General features: G+C 35.9%; 1 protein-coding gene across 1 annotated transcript in view; it reads left to right on the top strand.

Annotated features, from left to right (window-relative positions):
* GOLGA4 (golgin A4) overlaps nucleotides 1-25,424 on the top strand; it is a 66,069-nt gene that overhangs the window by 28,193 nt on the left and 12,452 nt on the right. Inside the window, exons 11-22 of the mRNA XM_067291290.1 lie at nucleotides 404-487; nucleotides 1,354-1,501; nucleotides 7,736-7,914; nucleotides 8,634-8,765; nucleotides 9,807-9,962; nucleotides 10,823-14,949; nucleotides 15,828-15,949; nucleotides 17,032-17,162; nucleotides 20,582-20,692; nucleotides 24,110-24,130; nucleotides 24,297-24,365; nucleotides 25,056-25,131. Of these exons, the coding sequence (XP_067147391.1) occupies nucleotides 404-487; nucleotides 1,354-1,501; nucleotides 7,736-7,914; nucleotides 8,634-8,765; nucleotides 9,807-9,962; nucleotides 10,823-14,949; nucleotides 15,828-15,949; nucleotides 17,032-17,162; nucleotides 20,582-20,692; nucleotides 24,110-24,130; nucleotides 24,297-24,365; nucleotides 25,056-25,131 (5,356 nt within the window). The remainder of the gene's footprint in view (nucleotides 1-403; nucleotides 488-1,353; nucleotides 1,502-7,735; nucleotides 7,915-8,633; nucleotides 8,766-9,806; nucleotides 9,963-10,822; nucleotides 14,950-15,827; nucleotides 15,950-17,031; nucleotides 17,163-20,581; nucleotides 20,693-24,109; nucleotides 24,131-24,296; nucleotides 24,366-25,055; nucleotides 25,132-25,424) is intronic.

Below are 25,424 nucleotides of genomic sequence, written 5' to 3'. Positions count from 1 at the left end.
AGCCAAGATACAGGTAGTAGAGGAGATGCCTTAGGCAGGATTATTGCCCATTTTACTGTAGCAGCACTGAGATCCATGAGGGAACCTGTGGAGGCTGTTATCATGCCTCCAGATGCCTGAATTATGATGGAAGCTATAAGACAGCCTAGCACTGGGACATTTAAAAGTAACTGCAAGCCGCCCACTTTGATTTCGCTGGGCTTTATTCTGTGCTCTACATTTGAGGCATAGTGCAGAATCTCATTCTTAGCCTGTTTCATGTTTGTAATGTAATGACAGTTATGTTGATCTGTGCCAATCTAGGAACGATTCTTTATAAGATTCAAACCCAGCCTGCTTATCAGAGGAGGTGTTTCCTTACAGATGGCAGCACTTTAAACTCTTGTGGTTGGGTCTCTTTTAGGAGCTTCACATGGCTGAGAAGACTAAATTGATTACGCAGTTGCGTGATGCGAAGAATTTGATTGAGCAGCTAGAACAAGATAAGGTAAACAGGAAGGAATTTTTTTTTTAACTGTGTAGTTTCGGAAGAAGGTTGGTAAAAGCTCAAAATATCTGACTTCCTGATGCTAGAAACCATCTTAGTCATCTAGTTTGGCTTGGTTACATTTCAAATTTAACAACCAAATCATTTAAGGTACCTGACCATTTTATTGTATGGATACTTTAGTATATTTGTCTGTTAGTTCATAATCAATACTGTAAGAATATGTTATTTAGGACATGATTTTAGAAGGCCTAGTGATTCCTGGACTAGCAAAATTGCTGGATACACGGTTGTCTTGATACAGGATAAAAAAAATCTGATGAAGATAAGATATAACGTAAAATAATTAAAAAGTGACCAGTGAAGTAGAAGCGGCTGTAGTTTCTTAGGAATATGAGGAGTGTCTCATAATTTTTGTTCCTTACAGGTTTTTCTATCACATTCTTGGTACTTGGAGTACCTTCTGGTGGTGTAATAAGCAACATGACTAATGCCCATCATACATGCATGTTCTCTAAGGAGAAGTGTACACACTGGAATGCTTTTAGTTTTGGTTTGTTTACAGAACTTGTATTTTAAACAGAAGTACCTGTACCAGTAAGAGAAAGTTTTTGATTGTTCTTAGTTCCTGGTAGAGTTCTTCTTGCCACTAGATAAATTTTGGCTACTCTTCAAAAAAATCCCTGTTCTTATCTTCTGTTTATTAACTTTTTCTGTTTTCTAACATAGGAAAGTACCATGATCTCTGCTATTGTAGTAATAGACTAAAGTTTATTCCTGCGAAGGATGGTATCCTGGCTTGAAATTGTTTTCGATGTGTGTTTTATTTATTTGTTAGCATTTTACCATAAGGACCTTTTCCATAGGGTATGGTAATTGCAGAGACAAAGCGACAAATGCATGAAACTTTGGAAATGAAGGAGGAGGAGATTGCCCAGCTGCATACTCGGATCAAACAAATGACTACAAAAGGCGAGGAATTAAAAGAACAGAAAGAAAAATCTGAAAAAGCTGGTAAGAAATTCTGGAGATTATTAGCTTTCACATTTGAACATGAAAAAGCTTCAGCATGGTCTTTTTGCACTGTTTCATCAGTTGTTGTTTGGAATGGATGTTAAAACATGCTTCTTTTTCCTAATGTTCTGCATATCACTCTTGCTAACATCATTACTGACTTCATTTCTGGTCAGCAGAGGTTGGGGAAATTTTTCACTGTTTTGTGCAATACTTTTCAGATACCAATTCAACAGGAGCTGAAGAAGGAAACTGCTAAAGGGCAGCTGTACCTTCCTGTTTATAGGATTAAAGATTGCTATGGTTTATGCTTGTATCATTTCAGGAAGAAAACTCAAGAGATGACTTTTTATAAATTGTCATCACAATATCATGTATTTTAGATAGAGGGCATAGCAATAAGTATATGAGAGCTTGTGAAGAAGTAGAAACAGGAGGATGTGTTACTTCTATAATAAGCATTTTCTTTCAATAATTGTAACGGAAGTATTTCTGATTTCTTTGTAGCCAAACAGCAGTGATGATTTCATTGTTTCAGGCTTGGAACTGAGTGGTTATGTAATTACACATTGTAGATGGCTCTTGTTAGAAATTAGAGAACATATTAATCGTGTGCTTGTGGTTCTCCTTTGGCTTGAAACTAAGTTAAAGGACAGAACTTTTTTTTTTTTTTTTTTAACATAGTTATAGTGCAAAACGGTTTTCACTATCAAAGTTCTTAGAGAAGAATTTTGTTTGCTCTCATAACATGCATTGTGCATATTATGTCTCTAAAAAGTGATGAGAAGTTCAAGCCATACGTTTCATAGCAGCTCAATTAAATCTATGTAAATTTAGGTCAGAACTTTGAATTTTAAAGATTAATTTATCTGGATAGAACATATGCTGTAATACAGTAAAGCAGGTTGAACACCCCAAATCAGCAAAGGAAACATAAAAATACACAAAGCAGTAAGTGGTCTGCTAGAAGACCTTTGAAAAACTTATGAAAACAACAAACGTTTTCCTCAGTTGCCCTTTTCCCCCACCCTTTCAGACTGCATGTCTATTTTTAGCTTTGGAAACCCAGATTTCGGAATCAATCTTTTGCTAAAGTTAGATTTTGTTCATTTTTTTTCCAGAGGCTAAAAAGCTTTTTTTTATATAATATTTTCTTTTTAAAAATTTTCTCAAGAATGTTTTAAGGCTTCTGTAGTTATAAAGTAATTATCATAGCTGTCTGAAACACAGAATTTGTTGAAGCAGTAGAAACCTCTAATTATGGACTAGTATTTGCACACTTTAGTACAGTAATTTCCTCATGTTTGCATAGCCAGAATCTGAAAATGGGTTAGCAGTGATGCTCTGGAGAAATTAACTGTTGTAGTGACAGGTAATCTTACTTGGGAGTAATGTATTGAGCATACTGCACTTTGCAAAGGGGAGATTTGTGTGTTGAGTATGTTCTCTCTTTTTATTATTAAGGACTTTGGGTAATTTTATGGTGCATCAGCATCTACTTTACCTTTGAGTGCATTTATTCTTGTGCTCTGTTAAGCATGCAGATAAAAATTTTGAAAAACATTGAAAAATTAGTTAATACTACTTTTAAGAGACAAATTTATAAGATCACCTTTATTAGTTTTTCCTATTATTTCCTTGGCCGTATGCCCACTGGAAAATTGTCATGTACAACTGAAATGTAGCTTGAAACAACTGAACTAAATTGTTCTGACGTTTGAGAAAACCACCAGTAATACTGGGATAGCCTGAAATTACTTCTGGGTCACAGCCTCTGGTTTTTACCAGCTTTAAGAATCAGACAGTTTTATGTGTTTGAGGTCAGTGTCTTTAAAATGCTGTTTCTTCGCTAGTTAATGTGAGAGCTTTTTCACCACATTATTGTTAATTTGGTGAATGTCTTTAATTCTAGACTTATATTTTTGCTGTATTATAATTCAGTGAAGAGTTGACTCTATAGAATAGTTTATTTGTAGAAATGTTGATTTCATTTAAATTATGCCAAAGATAAAGATAATATATTTAGTGTTTACTTTGTCATAGTGCTGTATCGTAGGTTAAAAAGTAGTGTATTTTGTTGCTGCTTCATATTTTTAACTTGCCTAGAATTACACGTCTGGCTTTTTTGGGGGGTGAAATGCGCCCATTGACTTAATACAAGTAAAAATTGTAACAATTTAGTGTTAATGTATTTTTGTGTAGTAAAATAGTGAAAAGATATGTATGGTTACTTTGTACATGTTGCATAAACTGTAACTTAGTCTCCCAAGTTGATGATGTCGCAGTTCAGTTTTTTGCAGTTAAAGGTACATTATATTGAAATCTCACAAAGCATCTTGTTTTTGTGCATCCACACATGCCAATAAGTGAATCATGGTGCCTTTCCCAAGCCTTGTATGAACAGGACTGGGGTAAGGGCTCGTCTTTCTTACATCACGCATTGAGTGCTTGGACCGGACTCTAAAAGTAAATTCTGTGCTTCTCAGGCAATGGCAGTTCTTTTACTTGAAGTAACTGCAACTGATTTTTTTATTTTAATGCTTTGCAGTGTATGTATACTATTTACATTTCACTTCAACAGAACTAGTTGTAATATTTGTAAATTTATTGTTAAAATGAAGTTTGTTACCCCAAATGCTTGGCATAAGTCCCATCTGACTTCTGAGGATATAGATTGCTGATGTATTTATATGCTGTAGAGTAAAACAGGAAAAGCCTTTAGAAAGCAAATTCATGTGGCTTTATGTTGCCATCCTTTGTAGGTGGCATTTCTATTGCGAGCTTAATTTATGCTTTGCAACTTTCTGCAGAGAACAAAGTCTCAAAGTCTTGACTGCGCATTTAAAAAACTCTGCCTAGATGCACAAAGCAACCATAGGAAACGAATTCAAACCTTTATTTCTCAAACCGCTTTTTGACAAGATGCCTGCTCTCTGCCTTCAGCACGAAAATACAGGAAGCCCTCATTTGCTGTCCCTGGTTAGTGCGCTCTTCGCCATTTTCAGCGGTAGATGTCACCGGGGTTGCAGGTGCCCGTGCCTACAGCCCTGGTGAGGATGACTGCGAAGTCTTTGCAGCGTGGCCTGGCCTTACCCAGGGCAGCGGAGGCCTCCGAGAGCTGCCACTGATTTCGTACTTTCTAGCACAAGTTTTATAAAATCCACTTTGCTGCTTCAACTCTGGCGCTCAGGCTCCGTATGCTTAATTTATCTGCGGGAAGGTTTCCCATTTGCCTGGTTTGCTCAGGTGGATGGGATTTTGCAAGACCCCCCTGAGGTTTTGTGAGAGTGCTTGTTACCGCTTCTGTTTTGCTGGTGTGTGTTCAGGAGATTTCACTTAATCAGTACTTTAAGTTAAGAGCTCTTTTCTCAACAGTAGGGATGCTAGTGGGGGAAGGATGCAGACAGCAGCTTGACTCTTTGGATTCAGAATAGACGTATTTAAATAAAATGCAGACTTTTATTCCGGCCTTCCATCCACAGTAGAATTAAAAGCTTCCACGGACACAAAATTTAGTCCATGTTCTGCCTATTTGAAAGGATGGTATTTTAACCCTCTGCTGGTTTGAAACTTGCTTGTGTCATGCCACACTGGAACTGTTTTGAATAAAAACGTTGTGCCTTGCTTAAGTGCCTGAGATGCATATAATTTAACTTTCAGAGAACTGAGTGTGTTTCTGTGCAGTGCTGCTGCTTCGTGCTGCCATCCCATTCCCCCCTGCCCCACCGCCGCTGCCTTGCCATTGTCCGCGCCAGCTTCTGCCTCGCTTTTGGACAAGCATCCCGCTTGCAGCGGTGGGGCTGCAGCTGCTGGCCTGCACGCTGCCCGGCTCACGCAGCCCCGTGGACAGCCCCCGTGCGAGCCCCAGTCTCCTGCTCGCCTCCGCGCGCCACTGCAAGTGCCTCGTCTTTCCTTTCTCAGCAGTAGCACGTTGCTGAAACAGAAATGAAGTGTATGTTGCTCCAGAGAAGATCCAGGAAATGATATGCATGTGGAAACGTGGAATACACTTAAAATCTTTTATTTGCAGGTTTTAGTTTTGAATCTATATTTGGTAAAAGCTTTTTTTTTTTTTTGGTGGGAGGGTGTTTTTTTTAAAGTCATTTATGATGCTGTAATACCGAAGGCCGTTTTGGCTGGCTGCACGTGCTTTCGTTAGGGCTGAGGGGGGGGATCAGGGAAGTTGGGCTGCGTCCGTAATGGATTTGCACTGGGGTGGGTGGGGGGAGCGCGACGGGGCAGCCTGGGGTCCCCCCGCTCCGACGGGGCCAGCGCCTCACGGCGGCCCCTGCAGAACGGTGCTCAGAAACACCGTGGCCACCTCTTGTAAGGGGCTGTAAGCCTTCCTGCATGCTCGCGTTATGTTTTAGACTGTTTTTCTGTTTGCGATAGTCTCTAGAGTTCTTAACCTTTTAGAAAGAGTTTGGGATTTTATTATTTAAGGAGGATAGGAACTGCAAAACTAGATACAGTGATGTGCTTCAATACTGTCTGGGTCAAAAACCACCCTGTTTTGTCCTGAAACTATCACTGGCAGGGGTCAGAGAAAGGCTGCCTTAGAAAACAGCCCAGAAAGGTCAGAATTTGGGCAACTGCAATTTTAGGGAATTAAGTTACTTGAAAAAGTAATATTTGCAGCCTTGGCTCAAAAGCGTAGATTGTAGTTAAAAGCTTCAGTTTCAAATGTTATCAGAAGGTTTGGAATGGAAATTATTTTTGCTTTTCAAACCCATGCCTGAACATTATTAAAAATGGCAAACTGTTTATATTTATTCCCCTCAAAACCCCCCAAGGATTATAAGAATTACTGTGAATGCCTACTAAGTGATGGTGGGTCAGGGAAGCTAGAGATGGGGGTATCTAGCTTGATTTCCTTTCTGCGATAGGATTAAGTGGAAGAAAAGCTAACATTGAAAACCTACATTAAAAAATACTGTGTTGTCACTGCTCCTAGAATAGTATCCAGCTAGTCCAAAGTATAGCTGAAGTATAGTTTTATTTTTCTGTGTCCTGATAAATCAGAGACTTTTGATGTTTGCACTATGATTTTGAATTTTACAGTTGTGTTTCCCAGATTTTTTTTTTTTTCTGTGAAAAATTAACGATCCAGTAGACTGTTTTGAGACTGGATTTTCTTTTGATGGGAAGCAGAGGCTTTCCATGTTCATGATGTATTTAGGAAAAGGGACTTCCTGATTAGTGATCAAATTCTAGGCATGTGTAAATCTATGTAGATTCTGCTATCAGTTTCCGTGAGAAACTTGGATGCTGTTACTGAGTAATAATAATACAGCTCCCAACACAAATTAATTTTCTTGCTTTCTTCATCTAAATGATCATCTATGAAAGGAAGAAAATATGTTAGAACACGTTGGCCTATGGTAAGAAGCAGTTGTGGCATTATTGCTGCCGCTTCATAGGTTAAAATGTGTTTCGGCAGACTTGTCCATCTTGTGCAAATATAAATAACTATTTTATTCCTCCATCCTGAGTGTTCCTTTGAAATGTACTATGGATATTCAGCCTTGTTGAGAGCAAGCATTAAGGGTTTTTTCTTAGGTTTTACTTGCAAAGTTTAGAAGCACCAGGACAGTCTTCATAACGCAAGAACACTTTTTCCATGTCTCTCTGAATTGTTTCGATAGTAGTTTGTATTAAAAGTAAATAGTGAAGTGATGAAATCAGCAAAAGCTATCAGTATGGAGTCCACCAACCACACAGTTCTAAAGAAGCTTCTCAAGGTTGTACTCTTTGAATGGAGCAACCTGTAAATAAAATGCCCTGGTATCATGCATCAGGAAGAACTCTTTCATGATTCAGTAAAAGCTGACTTGCATTGCAGTCAGTCTTGGTTTTTGCTTACTCTAGCTAATTTTAGTGGAAGAAGAATTTGTGAACTGCCTTCTCATCATGCAGCTTTTGTCTGTTCTTCAAGCACATAAAGCCAGAAGAGGCGCCATAGTTTTATTTATATGGTTTGTATATTTTATTGTTAATTTAGGGGAAGAAATAGGAGCTACAGAATGTATTGGATTCTGAAAGTAACCAAAGGATTTGCAGCTGCTTGTGAGATCTCTTGCCTTTCTAGATAATAAACCCAAGTGAATTCTTGATGGATTCCTAGGTTCATTCTGCTGTTAGGTGTGTAATTTACAGTTATTGGGAAATTCTGTACTTGTATCAACAAGCATAGCTATTTCTTGACTGTCATATATCTTTTTTTTTTCTTTGCAGCTTTTGAAGAGCTTGAGAAGGCTCTGAGTATTGCCCAAAAGACAGAGGAAGCCCGGAAAAAATTGCAGGCAGAAATGGATGAAAAAATCAAAGCAGTAGAAAAGGCAAGTGAGGAAGAGAGGGTAAATCTTCAACAGGAGTTAACCAGAGTAAAACAAGAGGTGGTTGAAATGATGAAGGTAAAAGTTGAAACTAACTCTGTTTTATTGGTTTTAATCTAATCGTTCAGTTACGACTAAAACTATAGTTGTACAATACATCAGTATATCAGAACTTTTTTTAAAAAATCTTGCTGTTTAAAAGGTTCTAGAAAATACAATTTGCTTAAAGCTGAAGATAACAGAAAATTCTCCAGATGGATGTTTTTTTCTCTAAACATTTAAAATCAGTACAGTACATTAAATACATTTAATGTTAAAATGAACAATTTTATTCTTAGTTTTACAGTGTTTAATAAAATTATTTACTAAAAGTAAAGAGAGACTTTAAAGGCAGTCAGTATGCAGGACTGTCAGCATTTGAACTTCTGATTTGTGAAACTTTTAAGAATAGAAGGGAAAGCTACAGACAGAAGTTCCTGTTCCAGTTTATTATTACATTTAAATTGTGATGTGAAACTGAAAACACTGAATTCAACTTTGTAGAAGAGTTTTTAGAAAATATGATATTTCTTCCGGTGAAAGAGTTGAGAAAGAAAAGTAACTTCAGACTTGTAAATAACATCTGATAGGGCTTAATATTAAGCCTATTGAGTAATTGTTACTCATTCAAAGGAAGCAAAAGGATAGTCCTGGTGTCCCTCACTGTTGCACTGCTTTTCTTATAAAGAAATAACCCAAAGTGTTTTCTTACTATTTAGTATTTTGAGAGTCAGGTTTTTTCTGACTTTGATTCCCAGAAGTCTTCAGAAGAGTGTGTTGCTGAACTAGAAAAATTCCATAAAAAAGAAATGGCTACCAAAGATCAGGAACTAAATGAGAGATTACAGGCCCAAGAAGAGGAGTTCCAGGAGCAGATGAAGGCAGCTCTTGTAAGCATCCCTAAAATGTGTAGAAAGTCACTTCTGTAAGTGTGAGGTGGGACTAGAAACTTCTCTATGATATGGTAATTTCAAGTCTCTTTCTCACCCCATTCCACAGTGGGAGTCCTTCTGCACCCAAAGATATGGGTGCCCTCCATAAGTCAAGATGCTCAGAGGCTTCAGCAGCACGAAAGGAAAGCGGCTGCAATGGTTTAGACTGAATAGTGATAACTAATCACTGTAATTGTCCACTGACAGCTGTGTGGTGTGGGAAATTTTTTTTTAAACTCCCTTTGTTAAACTTTGGTTTTTGAGTTTCTTCCTCAGGATCACTGGAGATTGGCTGCAGCAACTAGAAAAAAAGGAGATAAATGGGGTTGTTACCAAAAAATGTTGATCCTATTGACTATTGTTGTGTGTTAACTTGTGTGGTCAGGGTTACCTGTTCATATTTTTTGACCTCAGGGAAGAATTTTCTTCTTGATCAGGCTGGCAAGGACCATTAGGGTTCTTTGTACTTCTCTGTAACCTGTAGTGTGCTTTAGATCATCAGGCAATTTTACCTAACAAATACTGTATATTCTTTTGGGCTTAAGACCTCTGTGATGGTTGGTGACTAGGACTGTGTGACCCTGATAGTCCCGTCCTCATCATATTCTTCTGCCTATTTTTAAGGTTATTTTTAATTATAGGGAATAGAAGCTTAAGAATACATTGTCAGTAGAATCAAGTGAGGACAGATCTTTATTCCTCTGAGGTGTTGCTTTCAATTAATAGTGGTAATCCAAGCCAAAATGAAATGCTGAAGTAGCATTATATTGGTCATATAAAGAAAAGCAGAAGACTTATGGTTGCCACGAAAAGAAAAATGACAATAATTTGTCATAATTTTATTTTCACAAACGTAATACAAACTGTGTGTGTGTATGTGGAGAAAATACAGATGATTAGTGTATACCTCCTGTTAACTGCTTTGTAAATATCCCATTATACTGCTTTAGAAGGTGCGATAACTGTAGTTTGATGTTTTATTCATAATTTTTGGTACAGGAAAAAAGTCAAAGTGAGTGTTTAAAAACCCTGCAAGAACAAGAGCAACAGGAAGCCCTAGCCTTAGAAGAATTAGAGCTGCAGAAAAAAGCAATACAGTCAGAGTATGACAAGAAACTTCAGGAAATGCATCAAGAAGTAGAGACTTCTAGAACTGTGAGTAAAGCTTCTGAAAGGGTAAACGTTTTTTAAGAACTCCTTTCAGTATATATTTAACTGTGGCAGGTTTACAAATACTGTGGATTTATTGTGATTGGATTCGTTTTGAAAGAAGTCTTGCAATGATTTTTGCAGTGACAGAAATTAAAGTACTGCCGTAGTATGCTGCAGCCCCTAGGTTTTTACATGATTAGATGGCAAAATATAGAAATATATTTGATTTGTACATGGTGTAGGATATAAGTTTGTATTCATATGCTCAGTTTTATAAAGTAAGACTTTAATCTTTTAACTTCTGGATACTGCTACCATACAAACACTTATAAGAATACTTGAGTAAGTAAAAAATTTGCTTAATTTTTGAAGGATCTTTTGCTTTGTCACAGGTAAGATTTTATTATCTGCTAATGGAAGCATGTATGTTACTCAGCCACTTCCAAATATTAAGTTGGAAGTTTTGCCTTTAGAAGAGTTTTAACATTACAGCAGCAATTCTGTGTGAGGTGCAATTGAGGTAAATTTGTAGATACGTATAAAGCCCCATAATTGTTTGTACAAAATTTCATGTGAATTATTTTGTTTTAATTAGTTTAATTCTTTCCAGGTTTTTATTGTATCTGTTTTCAATGCAGTGAAATATAAAACTTTTATTAATTAATTAGCTCAAGGAAGCAACATTAAGAACTGACTAGTTAAATGAAAAGCATATGTAAAAAGTTGATATTCATTGTAAGTAATAGAATAAATGACTTAATTGTATTTGTGATTTTTAACACAAATTTATTTTTTTAAATTAGATCAGTTCTTTACATTTTGAGTATTCATACTTCTTTATTTAAAACTTTATTTTCTAACAGAGGATTCTTGAATTGGAAAGCTCTCTTGCAAAGTATTCACAAGATGAGAGAAAACGATCAGAGGAATTAAGCACTCTGATGGAGTCTGAAAAAAACCAGCACACTAAGGAAATCAATGATGTGGTTGAAAAACACAAAGAAGAATTAGAAAATGTGAAACAGCAGCAGGAAAAGCTTTGGACAGAAAAACTTCAAATCCTAAAGCAACAACAAGTAACTGAGATAGAAAAAATGAGAGAGAAACAAGAACAAGAAATAGATGCAATACAGAAAGAGAAAGAAAGAGTTTTCCGTGCACATATAGAAGAGATGAATGAAAAAACATTAGAAAAACTTGATGTGAAACAAACAGAGCTAGAAGCACTGTCTTCTGAGCTATCAGAAGCGCTAAAAATACGCAATGATTTAGAACAAGAGCTCTCAGAACTGAAAAGTAAAGTAGGTGAAACAAAGCAAGAATTGGAGGCAAAGTTAGAAGAACAGAGGAACCAGCACAAGGAAGAAATTGAAATGATGTTAAAAGAGCATGCAATTTCTATTCAAGGAGTTGAGAAGGTACTCAGAGAAGAACTGAACCAACTCAAACAATCGTTGGAGGAAAAAGAAAGACATTTGGAGGAAGTAAAAGCACATGAACAGAAACTGAAGGAATCTGTGGAAAGATCTGAAAGTGAACTTGTCCAAGTGTCTGCAAAGCTAGAGGAGCTCTCTAAGTCCCATCAGAATACTTCTAGTGAGCAGGCAAAGAATTATGAAGAGGAATTAGCAAAGCTGCAGCAAAAACTGACAAGTCTGGAAGGTGAAAAATTGCAACTTAATGAGCAGATAGTAAGAACTGAATCCCAGCTGAATGAAGTTAAGAATGAGTTAGAATCATACATCTCTCAGGTAAGTGACCTGAAGCAGCATCTGCAAGAGCAGAGCAATGAAAATACACAAAAAGTAAACTCTTTAACACAACAGTATGAATCTCAAATGAAGGATCTAGAAAAAGAAGCTAATCAGACAAAGAGGAGTCTGTCTGAGAAGGAAGATGAAATTGAACACATGAAAAAGTTACAGAATGAACAAGTGGAAGAGCTTAAACGGAACTTGTCAGCCAAAGAGGAGAGAATTAGTGCTTTACAAGGAGAATATGAAAATAAACTGAAACGTCAAGAAAACAAGATGGAAAAAGTTAAGCAGCGAGCAAAAGAGATGCAGGAGACTTTCAAAAAGAAACTTACTGAGCAGGAAGCTAGACTAAAAAAAGAACTTGAAAACAAGCAGTTGGAGTTCAGTCAGAAAGAGAGCGAGTTCAATGCTAAAATGTTGGAAATGGCACATGCGAGCTCAGCTGGAATCAGTGATGCTGTGTCGAAACTGGAATCTAATCAGAAAGAGCAGTTAGAAAGTCTTGCTAAGGCTTATAGGAGGGAGTTAGAAGAAATCACCCAGATTTGGGAAAAGAAACTCAATCAGCAGGTTGAAGAGCTCCGGGAAAAATATGAAATGGAACTGCAGGAGAAAGAGCAGGAAGTTGGGGACCTGAAGCAGAACCTCAAAAAACTGGAAGGTAATCTTAGTCAGTCCAGGAAAGACCACTCAGTACTTCAGGAACAGCTTAGCAATCAGAAAGCAGTAGAAGAAAAGGACAAAGCTAAAATTACTGAGCTTACAGATACACTGAAAACACTTGAGGAGAAAATCCAAACTATGCAATCTTCTCAGTATAAAGATCATGAAAATTATGAGAAAAAACTAGAGGCGATTCAGCTGAAAGAAACAGAGTTTAAGAGGTTGTCAGGAGAACTTGTAGCACAGTTAGATGCTTATTGGAAGAATGCTGAAGCTCTATTACAAACAAAAAGCAATGAATTAATTGAAAAATGTAATGAAAAAATTGGCAGAGTAACATGCAAAATTGCAGATTGTGAACACCGAACCACAAAAATTAAAGAAACAGTATTAATTAAAAAGAGTAGGATTCTCGAACTAGAAGCTCAACTTAGAGAAGTAACAGAGCAGCATTCTGCTGTAAGTAGTTCTTTACAAAAGTCAGTGCAACAGCTGCAAGAGAAAGACAATTTAATTATGTCCATGAGAGTTGACATTGAAGGACTTGTAACAGAAGAGGAACAATTGCAAAAAGAAGGAGGGCATCAGCAGCAAGCAGCATCAGAAAAAGAAACTTGCATAACACAGCTGAGGAAAGAGTTATCAGAAAACATCAATGCTGTCACCTCAATGAAAGAAGAACTCCAGGAAAAAGAATCTGAAATTTCTGCTCTCAACAAAACGGTTAATGATCTTAATGTTAGACTTGAAAACATGGTAAGTTTAACCGAGAAAGAAGCAGCTATGTCTCTGTTACACGAACAGCATCAAGAGGATCGGATGCAGTTGTTGAACCAGGTGCAGGAGTTATCGTCCAGAGTTGAGACACTGAGTCAAGAAAAAGCATCAGCTCTTGAGCAAGCGGACCATTGGATGACCAAGCTGTCAGAGTGGAAGAAGAAAGCCCAAACAAGGTTTACACAAAATCACGATACTATTAAAGATTTGCAGAGCAAACTTGAACTAAACAATACCCAAGCCAGTAAAAAAGATGACGAGCTGAATAAACTGAAAGAGGAGCTGGCTAAACAAAGCAAGAATCTGGAGAGTTTAAAAAGTGCATTGGAACAAAAGCAGAACCAGAGGGAAAAGCAAGAGAGTGAGTTGACTGCAGAGTTAAAAATCCAAGCAGCAAGAATTGCTGAACTAGAAGAACACGTTGCTCAGAAAACTTCAGAAAACAGTTCCTTGATGGAGGAACTTAAAAAGCATAGTGAACAAAAAGTCACAGAACAAAAGGAGATAGCCTGGCAACTTCAGGAGGCAGAGAAGGTGGCTTTTGAAAAGGACAATAGGTTTAAGGAGGCTGAAGAAAAAGTGCTTAATCTTGAAAAGAAAATGGGTTCACTGGAGGCTGAATTTGAAGCAAAGGAAAGGGAATTTGAACAAATTAAATCAGCAGCACTTAAAAGCAAAGAGGAAGAACTGAAAAGACAAGAAGAGAGACTGAATGCAGAAAACAGCACAAAGTTAGCAGATCTGAAAAAGAAGGCAGAGCAAAAGATTGGTTCTATTAAAAAGCAATTGATGTCTCAAATGGAAGAAAAGGAACAGCAACTTAAGCAAGATAGAGAAAATCAGTTAAGAGACTTGGAACAAAAAGTGCAGGAAAGAGAAGCCAAAATTGAGTCCTTGGAAGAAAAAATTAAGTCAACAAGAGATTCCACAGAATTACAGGAAGAAATGCTGCAAAAAGTAGAGAGTGTAAAAGCTGCTATAGAGCAAGAAAAGAATAAAATGCTTGAGAGTGTCCAACAGACATACGAAGAGAAAATACATGCCTTTGAGAAGGACTTATCCAAAAAAGATGAATTGTTGCAGAAGTATGAAAAGGAGCAAAGAGAGAGTAATGACTTTCATCTAGAACTGCAAAACAAACAGGAAGAACTCTTCAAAAAATTGGGAAGTGTTGAAAAGAGACTTCAAGAGGAACAATGTATGACTGAAAGCCTCAGGAAAGAACTTGAGGAGCAAACTAAAAAATACTCGGTGTTAGTGGATGAGCATGGTCGTTGTGATGGTGAGTTAGCAAGCAATAGGGAGGAATTAAAAGCTAAAGAACAAAAACATCTTGATATGGAGAATATGATTGGAGATTTCCAGAAAAGATTGCAGGAAAAGGAGACAGTCAGTCAATCTTTAGAAGAGAAGATAAGAGAGTTGAAAAATAATCTAGTGAAGGAAAAGGAATTGCACAAGACTGAGATGGAAGATACAAGTTTGAGATATGAAGAAAAACTGAAAAGTTTACAGCAGCAGTTGGATGAAAGAAATGACTGCCTGAAAGCTTTTGAGGAAAGTGCTGAAGAAAAGACTAAATCTGATTTGGAGCTGCAGAAATTACTGGGTGATATGCAGACCCAGCAGAAGGACTTGCAAACTAAACTGGAAGAGACTGAAAGGGAGAAACAGAAACTGCGCAAAGATGTGAATAATCTTCAAAAAGACTTGCGTGCTCTGCGAAAAGAGCATCAGCAGGAACTCGACATAGTTAAGAAGGAGTCCTTAGAAGAAATGGAGGAGAAAATCAGGTAAATTTTCTTCCTTGTATTGTTAACGTGGCTTTGCTTTATTTTTAGCCACTTAAATCTGAAGATGAATCCTCTTTTTAAAACTCAGTTTGTACCAATGAAATAACAACGAGTATTTTTCTGTGATTTTTTAAATAGCTTTGCTTAAAAAAAAAAGTCAAGAAAAGAACAATTTGAAACTAGGATTTCATTCATGAACATGTAAAACAGTATTTGAGTCGTAAGTTAAAATTTATTTTTTTTTTGCCAAAATATTATATGTTGCTCTTGATTTGTGTTGTAGTGATGGTGATTTTCTGTATTGCCAGAATATTAAATACAGTTTTATTTTCCTCAAACAGGAAATGCAATTTGTTAGAAGTTAGTATCAAGTTTGTTAAGTTAATTTTATGTCCCTGCCCTCTAAGGTATCTCAGTATCCATTGAAAATTCAGATCCTGAACTGAAAGGAAGGAGAAAAAAAAAAAAAGACAAGTGCTATCAAGAATTTCTCACATGTAGTGCAAAAAATGTGGTATGCTGTTCAGAGCTCTAACAGTTTCTTGAGCAAGGAATTCTCTGAAAACTCCACATTTATTCTTTACTTCCAGTTCTTCATCTTCATTGTTTTAAAAAAAAAAAGGGGGGGGGATTTTTTTTTGTTTTTAATGAAACCCCTATGTCTTCCAGGTGAATTTGGTGGAAGGGAGGAGGGAGGCAGGGGGGTGGGTGTGTGGACAAAAAACCCAACAGGATTCACATAATATTACTTCCTTGAAAGCCAGCCCATTCTAAAACAGTTTTGGAGAAATTCCCAGATCTCCTACCTTGCTAAACTGTTCTCACACTGTCTTTAAACATTTTTATTTTCTCAGTGTGTTTTTTGCTATTTTGTACAGAAGTGAACAAGAAGACATTGAATTAAAGCACAACTCCACCTTAAAGCAGTTAATGAGAGAGTTCAATACTCAGCTGGCTCAAAAAGACAGGGAGTTGGAAACTGCTGTAAAAGAGACGATCAGTAAGTGAAATACTAATGTAATTATGGTCAATAAAGGTTAAAAAATGGCCAGAAAGTCTTCAAATGTTTTGGGCAAGGAGTTTCACCTGGGAGTCTGGTAAAAAGTACATTTAGTTTTATGATTTAATGCTACTTAGAGAACTCGGGGAAAGATCTTCTTTTGCCTAGGAAATAACATCTAAATTTTATTTGTAACACAGTTAGAAAGCACATCTGTATTTGTTCTTCCTTTCCCCATAGACTTGATCTTTGATCTGGCACTGTGTATGTCTGCATCTGTCGTGGTAGGAGTTACTGATGATAGCCATAATAGCCATAGTTACTATCGTTTTGTCATCTGTACACAAAAATAGGAGGAGAACATGTTTTTAGGGGTGAAGTCTAAGCCCGTTGGTAAGTTTTCATTTTAATGCTACTTGGGATTGAGCAACTCAGACCTGCAACACTTCAATCCATTGTCAAATGTATGGCACTGAAGGACACCTTTGAGAGAAAATTATATCCAACTAGGAATCAGATTTGCATTTTCTTAGCTGTATCTTGCAGACTTTGTTCACTGACACCACTAAAGGTACCAGCTGGATATGATGTCTGATTAATATATGGTTATAGCTAGAGCACAGCATGTTTCAGCTTCTTTTCTTTGTCCACCTTTTGCCATGAAACTCTAAGTTGGAGGTTGGAGCGAGCAGGAAATGTCTTTTGGTGCCACAGTTAATGGAGGTGCCCCTACAAAGAGGAATTTCTGAAAATTTGCAGCTGTTTCAGATCCCTTCTGTATAGAGTAAGAGATAAGGGCACAACTAATGTTCAGCAATTGATTCTAACTTTCAGAAATAAGTTCAGACACCAGGCAAGAAAAATTAATGCTAATACCAAACTGCAAACGGCAAACTTTATATACATTGGAGTCGTGACAAAAATGTCACTGATATTGCCTGTGAAAAATGAGTTGCATAAGACTTTTTTTTATAGATGCCTTCCACAGTTGTCTTTAAGCTTTTTTAATACAGTTCTGACATATAATTTATCAAAATAAAATGCATTTTTTTTATATCACCTGACTTGGTTTTTTTTGATAGGTAAAGCCCAGGAGGTAGAAACTGAATTGATAGAAAGCCATCACATAGAGACGACACAGTTGCATAAAAAAATTGCAGAAAAAGATGATGATCTAAAAAGAACTGTGAAAAAATATGAAGAAATCCTCGAGGTATCTTTCTGAAAAGTGATAAGACTATGTACATTTTGATTTATTTCTTTCCTTTGTTTCATTGTAAATTTGGACAGAAAACTATAATTCTTGCCAGTAAAGATCTTTTTGAAACCTACTGCTTGCATTATACTTTATATGTGTGGTGAGCTAGCCATCCCTTTGAGGTACTTGGAGTTAAGATGTTTGCCTCTGTTTTGTGAAATCATTTCCAGATTGAACTGAGGAAAGTAAGCAAGTTAAACAAATTAAAGCTTTACTAGATTTAGTTTGTTGTTGGGTTTTTTTTGGTTTCTTTTAAGGATATAAATGCTTTGGTTGTGAGTTGACCTCACCCTCTTCTCTGATATTCTGTCCAGATTGGGACCGTAGCCCTTAAAGTGAGGCTCTGTTTTATGCAGGAGGCAGTCTGTCTGCATGGTTTTTATGCTAGTAAAGCTTGCATTTTTATCTGTAAGTGAACAGTCTGTCTGCGTGATATCTGCAAATACACATAATCTTGCTCCAGTAACATGGCAACCAGAAGTTGGCAGCCAACTTCAGTCTAAGGATACTTTACCCTCCAAGGATGACTACTGTCTTAGCCAAGTAGGAATTTAGATGGGGCAAGGACATGTTTGGCTACAAAAGATTAAATAATTTTCAATGGTAGATGATACAGTAAGCTGGGGTGCAAGCTTTAATTTTGCCAAGTTTTAGTCCTCTTTGTGTAAGTAATTTAATAAAAAATGGGTGTTGCTTGAATAGAATCAGTAGTAATAAATGGAAATGAACTTTTAGTTTATGCTCAGTTGCCAGTCCAAAGAGCTATGTACTGAGCATGTCTGAGTGCTCTATGCTATTAAAAAAAGCACAAGCCTGAAGGCAGATTGATATTTTGTGCTCTGATTTTTGTACCTCAAGCAGCTTAGATGGAGATGCCAGGTTTTCAAATTTAGAATCCCCTTTCTTTTGTTTCCTAATTTAGAAAGGTTACACAGTATAAAACAGTAAAGTTAATTGCTTGTGCCATAGATCTAAATTCCAAATTTCTGGAGTATTTATACTTTTCCCACATGTTGTCTGGATGTGCAGTGTGCTGCCATTCAAGCCCATACTGTAAAGGTCCAGTAGGGCTCTGATTTAAAGTCATTTGCCTATAATTTCTGTCTGTTTCTGATGCATTCTGAACATCTGACCACGTCTGAAACATATGTGCTGTAATGAACGTGTAACCTTGCAGGTTTGGGCTAATTTTGTTCTTGTTTGCCTCTCACTGATGATGGCAGTGATCATTCCTGGGGGTTAGAATAAGTTCTGTTTCTGTTAGCTGTGGTTTGATAAGTTAAATTCCAGACCACGTGGTTTTTTGGGGGGTAATGGTGTGCATGTGAGTGTTCCTGTTATTTTGGCAAAAACAGTTCACAGAATCTGTTTACTTGTTTCCTGAAAAAGTATTGCAAGAATCTAATAGTTAAATATTTATGTTAATTGAGTGTGTGTCATATCCATTGAGATCTCTCCTAGAAATAGGAGCACACGCATCAGCAGATATGTGAGATTTTTCAATAGAACCTAAAGTTATCAGTTATTACCCCCCCTATTACCTGGCTTGACTTACAATAGGTTTGAGAAATTTCACATCAAGATATTTATGCAGAGACTGTGAGGTTTCTCTCTGCCATAAATGGTGGGAAGACTAAGCAAAGATAATGATGGTTGCAACAATGAATTTTGCTCATTTAACTTTATAGCTCTTCATTGCATTTTACACATGGTTAATGTTGCTAAAGATTGGTCGAACTTGATGTGAGTATACATCCTTAAAGACTAGCAGGAATAACTCAGTCTGTTAAACTTAATATGATTTATTTGTGAAGTACTCTCCTGGTACTTCTCTTGCTTTGTCAGGTGTTTGCTTATCTTTCATAAACACTTCGATCACGTAGGATTTCATTAAAGTCTCCCTAATTAAAGGACTTCTAAATCAGCATAGTCTGCAATTTGAGGCCTGCGATTTTTCTCCAGCTAAACTATCATTAAATATCATTAAAGAGAAATTGAATGCTGTATTCCAGTTAGCTTAACTTAAGCCTATGTGTGAGCTGAAAATGAAATATCTAGTTTCAGCTGTGTAATCTTTCATTTGTCATAATGCCTCCCATGTGGATACAGGATAGGCTTTATGGTTAAGAATTGGGAAATTATAGCTTTATTGAAGTCTTAATCTATAATTGTAATTAAAACAGAATAGAATGTGTTTTATAGATTTTCAAAATTTGGCAGATGCTTTACAGAACAGTAGATTATTGGAAATACAGTCTGTAGTGTGTTGGATCATATATGATTTCTAATCTTTTCAAACTTTAAATTATCTCTGTTCGGGGAATTTATATAAAGAATGTCTCACAGGTCCCTTTTACAGAAGTGTCATTCATCATTTTGAGTTGAATTTCTTTCCTGCCTTTCAGCTCCCTTCTATGACTAAGAATGATGTGCATGCAATTTTGCATTATTTCGGTGGACAGTAGTCTGGAAGATATAAGAATTCAGATTCTCAATGTAAAAAAAGAGGAAAATAGAAGCAACTGAATGTGCCAGGTTTTGATATTTTTTAACCAGAGGAGTATATCCACCTATAAGAGAAATCTTAGACAAGTTTGGCTGTTGATGTGTTTTTAAGGACATAGGAAAAATCATGTGAATGAAGAAGAAATAACTAATTTTGGGAGGGGGGTCATGACATTTGAGATTGAGCAGGGTTTTTTATTGAAGGTGGATATTCTCAAAACTTCTAGGCCATAAAACTTCCTCAGCGCAGTGACTTCCCATTCACTAGTTTTGGGTTTGTCTGTTTGGAGAGGTGTGTGTTTATTCTCAAGCAGGGTACAAGGAACATATTAAAAAGTGGCCTCACAGGGAAATAATTCTTACTTTCTCATGAAATATACTAATTTTTTTAGCCTGGACCAGTCTTGTTCTCCATTTACTTTTTCAATGAATATTCTGTATAACTATAGTCTGTTCTCCTGAGATTTTGCATGGAACAAAATTTTGTTCAGCTGTTCTGTTATTGTTAAGAGTTGATAAGTTGTAAAAATTTGATCTGTACTGATAAATTGTACTGATTTGATTACACTTGAATGCTGTTTTAGTGCTAGTGAAAGGTATTTCTTTGTCACAATTTTCAAAAAGCTAACTGTAATCCTAACTAATCTTAATTGTTCAAGGTCTGCAAAATCTTGTTAAGCTCCTGTGGTTGTTTCTCACCGTTTTTCATAGTACTGTAGTATATAACTAGCCTTTATACTAAGTTTCAAACATCCTGCTCTATGTGTATGACATAACTTCTGCTTTCTGTCTGCTGTAGTTAGACGTTAAGTGGTTAGATGATTAGTTGTGTAAGTAATTTTTTTTTATTATTATTTTGCATTTTGAAGGCTCGTGAAGAAGAAATGACAGCAAAAGTTCACGAGTTGCAGGCACAGCTAGAAGAATTGCAAAAGGAGTACAAACAAAGGATGGCAGAAGTGGAGCATCAAAACAGTGAAGTGAGCTGGCATTAACACTTATTAACATTCAGTGTGAATTGCTTATAAAACTCTGTTGTTTCCAGTTAACTGTATTTTTTTTATATTCTGGTCTTCCCTTCCCCATACAATTTGTGTTCTGTTAGATGTTAACTTTGAAAGTGAACTTTTTTTATAATCTGCAGTATTTGATAATATCTTTTTTTAATGGTTTGTTTACAAAGTCCAGTTGTGTTTTGAGGAGAGGTTGCCTTATACTTTTTTTTAAACATTTATTTCACTGGAAGCACTTTTGAAGGAAAGGAAATCAAGTTGGGTCATTCTTAATGTGGTTTTGAATTGAAATTCCAGTGAACACTGAAATAGTCCCGTACCCTGAATACCTAAAGTATGGACAGATTCATTTATTTCTTAATTGAAAGAAGAGTCAGTGCACACTTTTGTCTTTCTGAGAATATGTTTTAGTTGAGGAATTCTTCTTTGAATGATAAAAATACTACTAATTATTACTACACTGAGAAAATAAAAAATATATGAGGTGTTGAGTAATTGATGAGATCATTCATATTAACCTCATTTTAAGAGTTTTCATTTTAATAATATGCCTCAGTGGGAGACATAAGACTTTTTAATTGACACTACAGATACTGTATAAACTACATCATTTTCTTTAGTTTTGATGGGAGATAGTACATCTCCTAATGTTTGTCCCTTTTCCCTTGCACTTACTTGTAACATGTTTTTTGTTACTCTTTTTAATTATTCCATGACATAAAAGTTTTTTCATAACCAGAAAAGCAGAAATAATTGTATCAGACTGCCTCATACTCTTAATCAACCCTTGCCCACCTACTAATGATAATCTTATATAATCTTATTATCTGGGAGAAGATTCTTTAAGAGAAGGAATCTTAACATCCTAAAACATTATTCTGAAAAGTATAAAGAGTACTTTATCTTTAGGATTTCTTGATTAACTGTATTTCATCTATTGACTAAATATATGCAATCATTTATCATCATATTATACATTCAGCTTCAGGATTACATTTTCACTTATAGGACATGAAAGTTGTACCAAAGCTACATATCAGCAATGGGATTTCACATTTCTCAATTCTTCCCTGAAGTGCATCACACAGGAGTTGCAATAGCAGCACAAGCTGTAAAATATTTGGATATTGCAATTATTACATCTCTATGTAAAGATGACTCTGCTTACAATTTATAAGCAAGAAAAAGGTAATTTTGTCCATCTTTGAAATCTTGTCCACAGTTCTCCACTCCTTGGAGTTTCCATGGCAGGCTTTGGAGAAACTCAAAGGAGTTGTTCCGTCTGTGGCAGGTATAAACCAATTGAGAAAGCTCCATTGCTGGTAAATAGCTTTGTTTTAAATGATATATGCTGTGCCATTTGGAGGGGGAAAAAACAATTTCTGTGATAGTGTATGTATGTTTAAGTGTATGTACTTAAATACAGTTAAAGCATCCAGGTTCAAAGTATTTGCAAAATAAGAAGGGGATTTTTCTGATAAATGTAAAGGAGTTAGAGCTCTAATTTTAGTGGAGCTTAGGCATCAACCTTTCTTGAGATATTTTGAGAATTCCATCTAAACTCAAGTTCAGCAAATGTTTTACAAGCTTTCTTTTGCACAGTCCTACTTTAACTGAATGTGAATTTCATACTGCATGCTCAGAGGTTATTTGCAATGGTAACTTCATCTCAAAATGACATAACCAGCCTATTAGTCAAATTATGCTATTGAACATATTTTCTCAAGTGTGAAACAAATATTTAGACTGCCTTCCCTTCCATAAGTAAATGGGCTTCCAATTCTTGTTTTATCAGTATTTCAGGATTCGAATCTCCTTCTTTAACTCAGTCCATTCTGGAGTGAGAAGGTAGTTTTCTTTTTCTCCCCTTAGAAATAAAGCAGAAAGAACAAGTCTCTATTTCCTTCACTGACTTAATTTTTCCATTGTCCCTCCTCTATATGTTTGTAGGAAACTTAATTTTGCTATTACCTGATGCAATAGCATACTTTTGTAACATTATAGACCTACATAAGAAAACTGGACAGGGCCTTTGGACCTTGTCCACATACCTGCATCAAAGCACAAGTGTACAAATCCATACCTCAATTTTACATGTGCATTTATGGCATCTTACATTTGCTGTGATATGTTTTGTCTCACCTTATTCTTTTGATTTTGTTGCTTTATAACATTTTTTCTCTTTTGTTATTTTTCCTTCAGTGCTAGTTCAATGACCTTCAGCTGAGTGGAGGCAACTTTTTATTGGCAATTGATATTTGTTGTCTAAAGTTTGAATCTTCTGAATCACAGAAAGTTCTCTTGGAAAACCTGTGTTGCTTAGTTGTTGGTCTTAAGCCAAACTTAATGTATAATGTATCTAATTTTGAAATGATGGATGGCTATGCATTTCTACAATATTTGTCTGACTGTGATAAATAGTTGGCAAATACTAACACCCTTAAGCATTAGTCTTGGGATTTCAAAACACCAGAAATTGTCTCTCTTGATAAGAAAATAAATGCCTGGTCAGGTGATTAAATACTCTGCAAAAGCAAGAATTGTGCTTTTAGGTTTGAGATCCATAGGGGAACGGTTTTCACCGTGATTCTATTTGCAGAGTGTAGGAAAATCCACAGGTTTTATGAGCCTACAGAGATGGCAATAGCTTTCCTTTTCAACACATCTCCAAAAAGACTCAGGAAAAATCAGAGGTAGTATGTACCATTCCGTACTCTCTGACTGAAGCTTTAGGTTACCTTAAAGAAATTTCACACACAAATTAATTGATACTGAAATGATTTTATAACCTTGATTTATACACATGACTACTAAAGCATTATTTTCCTTAGAGTCTGAACACTGAAAAGATGAGAAATTCCAGCTTGTTGTTTCTGTGCTCATAAGCATTGCTATCTTTGTAAGATGTAACAGTCATGAAGCTATTAACATAGTTCAGATAAGTGTTCACATTTCCAAATGCAACTTTAACGAGTAAAGAAAGAGATGCAATTTTGTCAATAATATTAATAGCAGTTAGGGATTTTTGGCATGTACTGTGTACTCATTCAATTACCTTTCATCTGCAACGTACATTTTGTAGAGATTTGTAAATATGAGGTTCTTCAAGTTAAAATTTATGATAATCATCTGGCAGAATCAATGAGAGAATTGAATTGTAAGCTTGTTGTACTGTTTGTTGATACAAATAAGTGTTAGACTTATTTTCAAAAGCATTTGTATGATGTGATCATTTTAATTTTTATTATCCTCAGTTAACACACTATATCTGAATTAGGTGACTAATACATTTTTTTGTTTTTTACCCTTGTCCAGTGTGTGATATATTCGCTATTTTTTAATATCTGCATTTTCATCTAATTTTTTTTCTTGTTGCTCTTCTAGGTAACAATAACAGAACTTCAGGTAAGTTTTTTAATTTTTATTGATTTAGCTCTCTAGATAATTCTGTTTCACGTACATACTGCTTGTAAGTGTATTAATTAAAAAGAGAAAGAAGTTTATTGAAAAGGTACCTATGATATATCTTCAGCGGTTTATTGATGATTTCCATATGTGGCTGTTCTTTCAGGCACAGCTTGCGCAGAAGACAACACTTGTCAATGATTCAAAGTTGAAAGAGCAGGAGTTCAAAGAGCAGGTAGGGGTGCTGTTTGGACAAGATGAAACAATATTCTTTTTTGAGATTTTGTATTTGCAATATTAGATGTTTTGTTCTTTGAGTAGTGGTGTAGCACATCTCATCCACGCAGGTGCTATGGAAATAAAATGCATGTAACATAGTGTGGGATCATACTGGCTCTTAGATCTGGGCCTTTTCAATGTACTCCTCTATCCCCAGAGTACAAAAATATCAAACGTTTGTGACACGTTAACAAAAACATTTGCGTAATGAAAAATGTAACAATGCACTTCATGAAATTATGGTTCTCCTCTTTTTTCTAAACTAAATCTCTTTTGAAGTAAAGTACAATTTTGAGGTTTTTTTCGATTATATATATATGTGTGTGTGTATGTATAACTTGTTTAGGTATATAAATATGTATATATGTATAATATTTGCTATTATATCTATTATATATTGCATCTACATACACACTTCCTCTTAAGTAGTTGACAGGGGACACAGTAATTGACAAGGGACAGCTTTTAATGACACAATTTTTAATTTTTTTCTTTTAAAAATGTATTTTGCTTTCAAAGAAGATTGTAATGTTTAGCCGAAAACTAATGCTAATAGTAATGCTAATGCTAAGGATAACTAATAACATTATGCTTAAGTAATGTTCACAAGCAGTTAAAATTATCTTTTTGACTGCTGGCTGTTTAGATTCATGTACTAGAAGATCGGCTGAAAAATTATGAGAAGAACATGTATGTCACAGCAGTTGGAACACCATACAGAGGCAAGTACATACTTTTTCATCACAGATTAGGTTTTCTTGAAAGTTGTGGTTTGGTTTAGACAATTTATTAAAATGTGAAACTTTTTAAAATGCTCATGTAATTTTTTTTTATGACATCTTACCTCTGTTTTGTCTTGTTTGACATAATAGAGCTGGTGTGTGATTTCAGAAGAGCCACTCTGTTTTGTTTGTTTGGGGTTATTTTGATGCTTGTTTTTAAGTCTTACAAGTAGAAGAGCTCTATATCAGAGTTCTTAAGCTTTGTATGCCCACGGAGGGAGTGATGCAGTGTC

The sequence above is a fragment of the Apteryx mantelli genome, chromosome 2 (genome assembly GCF_036417845.1).
Source record: "Apteryx mantelli isolate bAptMan1 chromosome 2, bAptMan1.hap1, whole genome shotgun sequence".
Classification (NCBI taxonomy): domain Eukaryota; kingdom Metazoa; phylum Chordata; class Aves; order Apterygiformes; family Apterygidae; genus Apteryx; species Apteryx mantelli.
The sequence above is the reverse complement of the archived record's forward strand: the minus strand, read 5'-3'. Positions and strand labels throughout refer to the sequence as shown.